Source organism: Oryctolagus cuniculus, chromosome 8, assembly GCF_964237555.1.
Source record: "Oryctolagus cuniculus chromosome 8, mOryCun1.1, whole genome shotgun sequence".
Lineage (NCBI taxonomy): Eukaryota > Metazoa > Chordata > Mammalia > Lagomorpha > Leporidae > Oryctolagus > Oryctolagus cuniculus.
The window spans coordinates 141,069,797-141,081,880 of record NC_091439.1 but is presented as its reverse complement, the minus strand read 5'-3'; the positions used below and the strand labels follow the sequence as shown (position 1 = coordinate 141,081,880).

The 12,084-nt window shown below is 36.7% G+C and overlaps 1 protein-coding gene across 1 annotated transcript; it reads left to right on the top strand.

Annotated features, from left to right (window-relative positions):
* Positions 1 to 3,298: 3,298 nt before the first annotated feature.
* LOC108178789 (zinc finger protein 252-like) lies at positions 3,299 to 8,488 on the top strand. The gene is made up of 3 exons (XM_070047165.1): positions 3,299 to 3,368; positions 3,611 to 3,703; positions 7,344 to 8,488. Exons 1-3 carry the CDS (start codon positions 3,299 to 3,301, stop codon positions 8,486 to 8,488), a joined length of 1,308 nt encoding a protein of 435 aa, XP_069903266.1.
* Positions 8,489 to 12,084: the final 3,596 nt, after the last annotated feature.

Here is a 12,084-nt window from a genome sequence, read left to right as displayed (position 1 = left end):
GGCACATATAATAAACATCTACAAAGCTTCCAAAACATAGAAATAATACCATGGATCAGATATGAGACTTACATTTGATTGAGTTCAATTCTTTTAAGCTAATTTGTCATTAGTATTTGGCAATTACAAATATAATTAATAATTAAGCATATAAGCATTAAAATTGAATGATTCATAGAATTTGGAAATGATCGTGTGTAGCAGTGGGAACACGTTTTTTAGTAAAATTGATGAGGGTTACTTAAAATCTAAATAAGAAGCTATTCTAGTAAACTCCAAAGACATATAGGGAGTAAATAAATACCACAGAAAGTAAGAGCAAAGAGATTTGGTGGCAGTTGAAACCTGGTCTGCTTTCTTATCCCCTATCGTGACACAATGAAATGGAAACATCAGGATCCCTCTCCTCTCTACCACCAACTGAAGGGCAAGGCATCCTCATTTGTTCTGACTCCAGTTTCCTGTTGCCAAGAATATGTCCTGGGTGAATATGGCTGAGAAGTAGTGCCCCGTCCTATCTGAATGATGGAGGCTCTGTATTTGTCAAGAGAACACATGGATCCCATCTTCCACTATATGTTATGTCCACAGTAAGCATGTCTACAGAAATTGACCATATTTGTGGTGAATTTTGGTTGTAAGTTTTTGGGATAAGGAAGATCTCTCTCTCTCTCTCTCTCTCTCTCTCTCTCTCTCTGTTTTTCAAATAAGCAATTTTGTTTAAGAAATAACTCAATCCAAGTCTCTGACATGGCTCAAAGGCCTTCACCTACTTGAGGCATTGCTTCCCAGGAGGTGTTTTTCAGTATGTGATTTTGCAGGGAGCTGGAATTGAATCAGGAGGGGAGCAGCCACTCAAATGGTAATTTCTAGTGAATCTTGGCTAGATCTTATCTCTTCCACAAGCAGACCACAGGGTTTTCCTGAAGATAACTGTGTCAAATAAGGAAAATCTGAGAAGGCAAATGCTTCACAATGTGTGTTTCTCTCACATGCCCTGATGTCTCATAGGTAAAGGAAGTGAAATGGTGAAATCCAAGGTCTTGTGAAGGGATGGATATAGGGAATGGTGTTATTTGAAATCATTACTGAAAAAGTATACTACATTAAATATATATTATGTATATTTGTTCCAATGCAATTTTGGCCAAAAATGTGATGCTGTAAGTTGCATTCTTTCTATAGACTTTCAGGTCTAAAAATACAAGAAGTGTTCTAGTGTACACACATATATATGGAATCCTATATGGTATTTTTGAAATCATAGAAAAAGAATGAATTCAAAATGACTTTCTCTAATGTAAATTTTAGTGACAACATAATGTTTGTCTCTTTGATAACCTCATTTATTTGGATAATCACCCTTAAAGTTTTAATTTTTTTTACTATTATCTCATTATTTTACAAAATTTGTAGGCAGTGCTTTCTTAATTATTCCTCAGCTTGTAGTCAGTTTTCATTTTAGGAAATCTATAATTGTTTATTAATCAAAAAGGAAAATAAACATAACTTTGTTCTCAGAGAATATCCACAAATAAGATGAATGACAAATGTGTCATGATTATGAAACATTACATTCATCTAAGATAGGGCAGTTTGGTCTCTGTTCTTTCTGTTGCCATGACAAAATATATATTACATGTTTGAGTTGAACCTCAGAGCAAAATATCCTAAATCTTTTGGTTCATGATGTCCCAGTCTTTATCGTCACATACATGACATAGTGGTCAACATTTTAGTGCTACCTTGAAAATAAATACTTAGAATTCTACAAAGGTAAAAATTGCCTAGTACTAACACACATATCCGTTAAATTCATTTCTGAATTTTTAGAGTAATGCAGTCCTTAATAGTTTTGAGGAGCTGAACTTGATTCAGGTATAGGATCCAAAATGTGGGGAAAAGAATCTAGTGCAGGTTATTTTGTTTTTGTAATATTTATTGATTGATTTGAAAAGAAGAGTTATAGAGATTGGGAGAGACAGGGAGAGAAAAAGAGATATCTTCCATCTTTCTGCTCCATTTCCCAAATGGCCACAGTGGCTGGGACTGGGCCAGGCTAAACCAAGAGCCTGGGACTCCGTCTTGGTCACCCATATTAGGGGATGGGGCCCAAATACTCAGGCCATCTTTCAGTACTCTTTCAGACGTATTAGCAATGGAGCTGGGTTGCAATAGAGAGGCAGGACTCAAATTGTATGCTCACAAGGGATGACAGAATTGCAGATGGAGGCTTAACCTGCTACATCACATTGCAGATGCCTACTTCAGTTTCTTAAATCTTTATGCATTTCTCTCAATTAGTCACAAATGCAAATTGTAGTGCAGACTTCCCCAAGTACTGTTTTTAGGCAAATAATTCCATTGTTTTCCTTTAATTTGATGTTATTTCAGTTCTTCAAATGTTCATCAGTAGAATAATCATAGACAAAGCCAAAAGCTATTTTCTATTGTCTGTCTTACCTCAATGTTCTTATTTAAAAATATTTATGAGCTTGATAGGGAAAGAAGTTAAAGGACAGAAAGAGAGAGAGAGAGAGAGTGAGAGAGAGAGAGAGAGCTCCCATGCATTTATTCATTCCCTAAATAACCATACCAAGCAGAGGTGAGCAGGATTGAATCCAGGAGTTAGGAATGGAGTCTATGCCTGCCTCATTGGTGGCATCACCACTGCTTCCCCAGTTCTGCATTAGCTGAGAGCCGGAAACTAGAACTGGCACTGGAAATCCAAGTTGGGCACTCTGAAGTAGAACTAGGGTTTCTTAGCTGGCATCATAAACACTAAACTAAATGCTTGCCCTCTCTTTAAAATATTTGTCCTCTGCCATATTTGAAGTGAATATGGATGATGTTTTCCTGGAAATTCTTCTGTGTTCATTCTCATTAAGGCTTCACTGATAGGATCTTGTCTTTTTCCCTAAATACTTCTAAATTCTTCACTTTAACATTGCTCACTCAAAGTTAATATTATCCCCCTTTCAGTCTGTTATGTAATTCCTCTGGACAGATGTAGCCCTTTTGATCTGAAACTCCTGTTTCCCTCTGGCTTGGGCATTTTTCACTGCTTTCAGACAATAGTTTGACTCCCTGTTTAATGCTTCTTATGTGATTGTCCAAATGCTCAAGTCTAAAATGAAACCACATCCTTCCTTCTTCCTTCATACCTGTATACAACATACACAGCTTTTAGTGTTTGTTTTGTGACAGAGTTCATATGTTGACCAGAGGTGTTCTATTACAGGTGATGATAGGATTTGAAGACCTGGCTGTGTATTTCACCTGGAAAGAATGGCAGAACATGAACAATGCTCAAAAAATCTTGTACAGGGATGTGATGCTGGAGACCTACAGCATCCTGTTCTCCTTGGGTGAGTGACACCCATCACATTCCCAATGGTAACATTTTCTGATATTTGACAAATAAGTAAACACTTTATAAAGTATAATGTTTGGAAGGTGTAGAATTTGAGAACATGAATAATCTGAATTTCTAACATCCAGGAAGGATTCAAATTGGTACCTTTATTGCAGAGCACCTGGACCAAGCTCTAGTCTTTTAAATAACCCAACATTGTGATTTCACAAAGTCTGACATTGTTTCCATTAATAGGGCACTGCATGACCAAACCTGATTTGATCTTGAAGTTGGAGCAAGGAGTAGAACCCTGCATGGTGGAAGAATGCTTGCATCAGAGACTTCCAGGTCAGTCTGCACATAATGGGCAGGGAGGCCAAAGTAGAAGCAGTGCAGCAGATGTTGACTGGTGCTCTTTCCATGAATTTTTCTCAAGTCTTACTCCTGATGACATCTGGATTTGTAAATCAGGTATTCTAGAATATCTGGGGATACCAATGTCTGTCTCTTTTTTTCTTGGTGAAGATATTCTTAACTTAAAAAAAAATATAATGCTTTTCTCATGTTACTAAGGGTTTTTTTTTTTCCAGGTTAGATTCATTCTACAAATTCCAACTTGTCATTCTCCACACTTTCATACCTTTTCCTTCATGCATTTATTAACTCCTTCAGTGGCTGGCAACCCTCTCTTTCATTCTCTTTGTGCCTCAATCTTTGTCTCTTTGGCTTTGAAGTAAGTTAATAAATGAGTAAATGCTAAAAGATGATCAGGAATAAGCCTCTGTGCTGTGACATCAAAAATCATAAAGCTAAGCATGAACTTGTATAGGAACATGAAAATAAGTGATCCTAGACTCACCAAGAAATTCATGAGTTTCTCAATCCCAAGGTCAAGTAACCTCATAGGTTCATGTTGAATGGCTCAGATTTGTTTGGGAGAAGAGTTTGAATTATGAATTCTTATTTTTCATTGTCATTGAAAAACAAGAAAATAACAAAACAGCATAGGAAATGAAGTGTTCTGTGAAAATAGGAGGCAACTAATCAAAAGCCTTGAGAAACTCAAATTATCACAGAGGAGTGTTTGTAGAAAGAATTGAGAGGAGATAACCACAGGTGGTGTTTTCAGAATTAGTTAGAAAACACTTTTCAAGTGATCTCTGTTAAATATAAGAGTGGGAATAAGAGAGGGAGGAGATGTATTGTTTGTGACATGCTCAATCAGACTTGCCCCAAATGGTAGAGTTAGAAATGTACCAAGGATTCCAATTCAATCCCATCAAGGTGGCATGTACCAATGCCATCTCACTAGTACAAGTGATCAGTTTCAGTCCACAATTGATCATAATGAGAGGATTAAGAGTCAAAGGGATCACATAAACAAGACTAGTGCCTGCTAATACTAACTGAAAGAATTAAAAAGGAGAGAATGATCCAACATGGGAAGCGGGATACAAGGAAGGCTCACGAATGGCAAATGTCCTAAATAGCATTATGGCCTCAGAATCAGCCCTTAAGGCATTCGGATCTGGCTGAAGAGCCCATGAGAGTATTTCAGGCATGGAAAGCCAAGACACTCTGGCAAAAAAAATGACCTAAATGAAAGATCTCTGCAAGTGAGATCCCAGTGGAAAGAATGGGCCATCAAAGAAGGAGGTACCTTTCTCTGAAGAGAGGAAAGAACTTCCACTTTGACTATGACCTTGTCCAAACATGATCAGAGTTGGCAAACTCAAAAGGCTTCCATAACCTTGGCAACCCATGACAAGAGCCTAGGGTGATTACTGACACCATAAACAAGCGTGTCAATTTGTTAAGTCAACAACAAGAGTTGCTGTGCACTTATTCCTCATGTAGGATCTCTGTCCTTAATGTGTTGCACAATGTGAATTAATGCTATAACTGGTACTCAAACAGTACTGTACACTTTGTGTTTCTGTGTGGGTGCAAACTGTTAATCTTTTTCTTAATATATACTAAATTGATCTTCTGTACATAAAGATAATTGAAAATGAATCTTGATGTGAATGGGATGGGAGAGGGAGTGGGAGATGGGAGGGTTGTGGGTAGGAGGGAAGATATGTGGGGGGAAAAGCCACTATAATCTAAAGGCTGTACTTTGGAAATTTATATTTATTAAATAAAAGTTAAAAAAATAAGAAAACACTTTTCAAAGAAAGTGAGCACCTCGTGGGTTGCAGAAACAAATTCTTTAAACTGGTATCGAGTTTATACCCAAGATGGTATACTGTGACTTTTCTGTACCAGTAACAGATATGAGAAGCTGAAGATGTCAGATTTACTTAGGAATATGGGGAAGCTGTCATAGATTGCAGATAAAAGTTTTTCATTTGAAAAATCCTACAAATCCCAGGGAAGACTAAACATGAGGAAACATACACTCATATACTATTCCTTAAATGTGATCCTGTTTGGAATACAAACACATTTCATTCTTCACCTGAAAGTAAATGATCCAGTAAAACTTTCTCGTATTTCTGAAATATTAGAGAAGCCCAAAATACACAATTTTTCTAAATATAAACTGGAGCAAAAGCACAAGGAAAAAAATGTTTGCTAGGCAAGGGGTGAAAATTTTTGCTAAATATTTGTTTAATCTTTGAAATCTTGTGTAGTTGTTTCATCTCTGATAAAAGCAGAATGTCAATGAGTAGAGAGAGATCTTTTAACTCACTGTCTGCAAATGACTGCAACAGTTAGGTCTGACTAGTCTGATGCCAATATCCTGGAATTCTATCTAGTCTACTCTGGTGTATCACAGGGTCCCAAACACATAAACCGTCATCTGCAGCCTCCCAGGTTACATAAGCAGAGAGTTATATTCAAAGCAGAGAGTTGTATTGGAGACAAGAGTAGTCAGGTTTCAAACTGGCATATCTGAACAGAATTCAAGTAGTGAACACAATCATGATTGAGCATTGGGAGACTATTGATAATATTCAATATATTAATGTGTTAAGGAGAAAAGCCATATAATAATCATAACTAAGTTTCTCATATTGATTTTGTTAATATCTTATGCCAATTGAATAATAAGTAACTTGATTCCATTTACATAAGTTATCAAGGAGAAAGTTCTATGTGATTCAGTGAAGTGGTTGTTTATTTTTTTCTCATTTCAGTTGCTGTGAAAAGGGATGACCTGATTAGGACCAACCAGGAATGTCAGGACAAAAGTCTGAATCTTAATGTTATGAAAAATAACAACACATCAACTCCAAAGAGAGTTGAATTAAGAAAAACATTTAATTTATGTTCAAGCCATATTCCAAAACTAAATATCAGAAAGGGAAATTATTTAAGAATGAAACCTGAAGAATGCAATGTATGTCACAATGTGTATCCCCAAAGGGGGTCTGATCAACTACAAGCTGAAGAGAAATTTGATGCCACTAAGGTACCTGGGAACTCTCTCCAGTTCTGTGAGCCTCTTAATCAGTGTCACAAGATTCAGACTGTGAATCAGACATTTGAGCATATTGGACAAGGGAAAGGCTTCACAAGGAAGATGTTCTTTAAATCTGAGAAGGTTCATAAGGGAGAAACCTGTAATAAGTCAACTATCACTGTTGGAAAGGCAGCTCAAATAATAAATGCTTTCCACAAAAGCTCTAACCTCAGTACGTGTCAACAAACCCACATAAGAGAGAAATTTTATGAATATATTAGATATGTGGAACCTGTTATTTACCAATCACATCTTGCCATAAATCAGAGACCATATGTAGAGAAAAAACTCCATGCAGGTAAACCTTGTGAAAAATCTTTCAGTTGTGAGTCCTGCCATAACATCCATCACCGTACTCACATACAGGGAAACCCCCATATGTGTATTGAATGTGGAGAGACCACTCACCAGGAGTCAGATCTCATTAGACAACAGAAAATTCACATACAGATGAAACCTCATGAGTGTACTGATAGTAGAAAAGTCTTTTTCCCAAAACCGTACATCATAACACAACAGAGATTCACATAGAGGAGAAACCTCATGAATATAATGACTATGGAAAAGACTTTTTGAACAAGTCCAACCTCATCAATCAGCAGAGAATTCACAAAGGGAAGAAGCATTATGAATGCAATGAATATGGAAAAGCCTTTGGTCATAAATCAAACCTCAAAATGCATCAGAGAATTCACATAGGGGAGAAACCTTATAAATGTTTTGACTGTGGAAAAGTCTTTGGCCGGAAGTCAAGCATCATCATTCATCAAAGAGTTCACACTGGGGAGAAACATTATGAATGTAATGTCTGTAGAAAAGCTTTTGGCCAGAAATCAAATCTCATGAGGCATCAGAGAATTCACACAGGGGAGAAACCTCATAAATGTAATGACTGTGGAAAAGCCTTTGGCCAGAAGACCAACCTAATAGTGCATCAGAGAATTCACACAGGTAAGAAACCTTATGAATGTAATGACTGTGGAAAAGCCTTTGGCCATAAGACCAACCTAATAATGCATCAGAGAATTCACACAGGGGAGAAACCTTATGAATGTAGTAACTGTGGAAAAGCCTTTGGCCATAAGACAAGCCTAATAATGCATCAGAGAATTCACACAGGTGAGAAACCTTATGAATGCAAGGAATGTGGAAAAGCCTTTGGCCAGAAGGCAAGCCTAATAATGCATCAGAGAATTCACACAGGGGAGAAACCTTATGAATGCAAGGAATGTGGAAAAGCCTTTGGCAAGAAGTCAACAATCACTAGACATCAGAGAATTCATACAGGGGAGAAACCTTATGAATGTAATAACTGTGGAAAAGCCTTTGGCCAGAAGGAAAGCCTAATAATGCATCAGAGAACTCACACAAGTGAAAAACCTAATGAATGTAATAACTGTGGAAAAGCCTTTGGCCAGAAGGCAAGCCTAATAATGCATCAGAGAATTCACACAGGGGAGAAACCTTATGAATGTAATAACTGTGGAAAAGCCTTTGGCCGGAAGGCAAGCCTAATAATGCATCAGAGAATTCACACAGGGGGAAACCTTATGAATGTAATGACTGAGGAAAAGCCTTTGGAAATATATCACAACTCAATGCATCAGAGAATTAACACAGGAGAGAAATGTCATGAATGTAATGACTGGAAAAGTCTTTTGTGAAAAATCACAACTCCTATACACCAGAAAATTCACACAGGTGAGAAACCTTATTAAGCTAATGACTAATGGAAAGGTCTTTGGCCAAAAATCAGACCTTATTGAACACCAGAGAATTCACACAGGGCAGGAGCCTTATGAATGTAATGTATGTGGAAAAGCCTTTGACAATAAGTGAGAACTCAATGCACCAGAGAATTCACACAAGGAGAAACCTTATGAATGTAATGACTCAAACTTTTTAACTATAATTCAACCCTAACTGCGCATCATCAAATCATATAGGGGAAAACCCTTTTGAATGTAATGCATGTGAAAAAGCCTTTATCTGGAAGTCACACCTCTTAAGACATCAGAAATCACATGGGGGGGAAACCTTATGGATATAATGAGTGTTAGAAAGCTCTTTGCCAAAATCATGCCTTATAACGTCAGAGAATTTAGAGTAGAGACTTTTGAGTGTAATAAATGTAAGAGATCCTTTTGTCAGAAGTAATGCCCCATAACACATCATGGAATTCAAACAAAGGAAATAGTTTAAGAATATACTGAATGTGGAAGAGCTTTTTCCCAAAATCAATGTAATCTTTGTGACAAAGCCTTTTGTTAGAAACCATGGCCCATACAAGAGGGACTCATGTAAAGGAGAAAGCTAATGAATGTTATTAGTGTGAAAAACATCATTCTTCCAAAATCAATTGTTATAATCAAAGAATTCACACAGGGGTTTTCTTACAAGTGTAATGAATGTTGAAAAGTATTTTCCTGGAATTCATGCTTACATTGATACAGAATTCAAAAAATATGACAAAACAGTTAGCCAGAAATTAGATATCAATAGACATCAGAGAATCCATAAAGAAAAAAATAAATGTAAGGAATGTTTAAAAAATTCATCTCCTGTAAATCTGTCTTTAGTTCACAAGAAGTGACTCAGAAATGAGATTACCATAAGTCATCTCTCAATGGTTAGCTGAGAACTCACCAAAGAGAAAATCCTTTGATTGTAATGTAATTGGAAAAACCTTTACTGTAAGGCAAACTTCTGCAATACTTAGCAAGATTACAGGGAGAAGTTTCTGAAAATGTCATGTGTTTAGAATTCTTAGATACAACCACACCTCAGCAAGTGTTAGGCAATTCACATGATGAACTGTGACTGAGACAGGTTAACCATTCTTCAGAAATTCTTTCTCTTATATAACCTGTGCTTTTAGTTTCCCATTATTGTGAGACCAAGTAAATGATCTATGCTTTTATGTATAAATTTTGCTAACAAATATTCAATGGTTGATTCAACAGTTACTTGGAATACCTTCACCAATTACAAAGTTATTGTATAGCAGTTTTACCTCCTGCCTAGGATTCTTTCCCCACATTATTGTAGTATTGTAGTACAAAGAAGTGATGTGACCATAGGCATGTGAACTGAACTGACACATGTTCCAGCCATAATTCTGTACTCCAGCCCTGGGTGATGAGTGTTGTGTCCAGTATAGGGAATGAGACTGTGGTCACCTGTATACTCATGTGAACTTTCAAGTTATCTGTGTGCATGTCTGGATTAGACTATACTGCCTGAGGTCTGTTCGAATATTCAGGTAGGACTTTTTGCACACATCACCTTCACTATATAATGGGACTATCTCAAATCCTATAAATTGCTCTTTATCTCCTAAATTTTGTTGGATTACTGAGTTGCAATCCATTTTAAAATATTTCACTTACAATCCCCTATTTTATACTTTTCTTCCTTTAATTTCTTGCACAGAAACAATAATTTGGGTAGTATTACTTCGTACTGCTAAAAGTGACCCTCATTTTTATTGAAAATGTGTGTTTTCATCCTTTTCCAAAGGCAAAAGGAGGCTTATACTCAAAATGAAAATCAATGTCATCATGAAGGCAAAGATGAAAGTCATCTAATCATAAAGACAGAGGCTACCAGAAGCTGAAGTTGGCAATGAAGAGATTATTCTGTAGATACTGGCTGGAGCACAGACCTCACTCCCTGCATTGCATTTTGAGCCAGAGAGAGTGATTTCACTTTTATCCTTCAAAGAGTGACAGTATACATTTTACTTTTTTTAAGTCATTCAGCTTGTGATAATTTTTGACAGTAACAATAGGTAACCAGATTCTCTTACTACTAACCTGGAAGTGACTGAAATTTCATGAAACATGATCACAATCTGGTGGTAGAAGTATAAAAACTGATCATATCTGGGAAAATTGACAAAAACTTGCTAGTAGGGTCAACGGATGGATCAGTTAGCTCCCTGATCCACATCTAATTATTTCCTTATAATTATCATTGTTGGAATATAAATAATGCAGTATGCCTCTAGAAGCCATTTCTTAATTCTGGATGGAATATAATTCTTTTGGCTTATTTGTTTTGTGTCATTTGTGCTTTTCCAATGTTTTTAATCACTGATGCCTCAATAAATTCTTTTTTTCTAAAGTTAAATGTGATCTATTTTATTTAGAAATAATCCTCAGGGACCTGCAGAGGACAGTTATTGTCAGAAATCCACTAATTTCTTTGAATTTTTGTTTTGGTGTTAATTTCCAACATGTGTTATGAGTTCTATTGAAAGAGACACTGGTTAGTTTGCTGACTGATGATGCCATAATTTCTTATGCCAAGTAATTGTACATTTTCTGGCTGGGAGTCTTGCTTTCCTCTATACTTAAGGAGTCTATTTCTCTATGGGCTTTGTTTGATTATCTATGACTTGATCAAGGTGGGGGATATTTTGACCTGTTTGTATTTCTTGCCATCTTAATTTTGTTTTCCTTCAAAACAAGGCTGAGACAGGAGCATATATGAGGGTCTTATATGGGACTTGATGCCAGATGTAGAGTGAGGGCATAGAAAATATGAGAAGGGGAAGCAAGTTCACAGAAGAAAATGCTGGTGAATTGGTAGCTAATGTGAGCCAGCTGGTATCCATATCAATTGTAACTGTATCCAGCCAAGAATTTGCTATCAACTGATGTCCTAAGATTTGGAGTCTGATGCCATTGTGAATTGCTGGATATTGTCTGTGAACTTTTTATAGCTCTGTTAACTTTAGTGAGCTTTAAGAGAGCCTGGCATAGTCAATCTAGATGAATGAAAAATCTTTGTAGATTTGTTATAGCAAAAAGTGCCTGGTGATGAAGAACAGGTTATACGGGGCCACTTAATAGAAACACAGTTAGCCACAAGACTGAAGGAATGAAATGTTGTGAACAAGTATTATATTATGGATTCAAGTTTAAAATTAGTTGATTTGGAGAAAGATCTTTGGTGCAGTGCTTAATAAAGCACTTGGGATGTCTGAATTCCTAGATTTGAGTCCAGCTTCATTTCTGATTCTAGTTGCCTGATACTACACATATTTGGATCTTGCCATTCAAATTGGAAGACCAAATTGAGTTCTAACATCCTGGCTTTAAGCTGTGCTGATTCAAGTGCCAGCTGCTCCACTTCTGATTTAGCACTCTGTAATGTGCCTAGGAAAGCGGCTTAAGATGGCCCAAGTGCTTGGACCATGCATCCATGTGGGAGACTCTGAAAAAGCTCCTGGCTCATGGTTTCAGAACTGTTCAGT

What these genes read in the sequence shown, in the direction of transcription:
- LOC108178789 (XM_070047165.1), top strand. Translation starts at nt 3,299, where the DNA reads ATGAACAATGCTCAAAAAATCTTGTACAGGGATGTGATGCTGGAGACC. An exon ending in CAGCATCCTGTTCTCCTTGG is followed by an intron (nt 3,369 to 3,610) that starts GTGAGTGACACC and finishes TTCCATTAATAG; the next exon opens with GGCACTGCATGACCAAACCT. An exon ending in CTTGCATCAGAGACTTCCAG is followed by an intron (nt 3,704 to 7,343) that starts GTCAGTCTGCAC and finishes ATAACACAACAG; the next exon opens with AGATTCACATAGAGGAGAAA.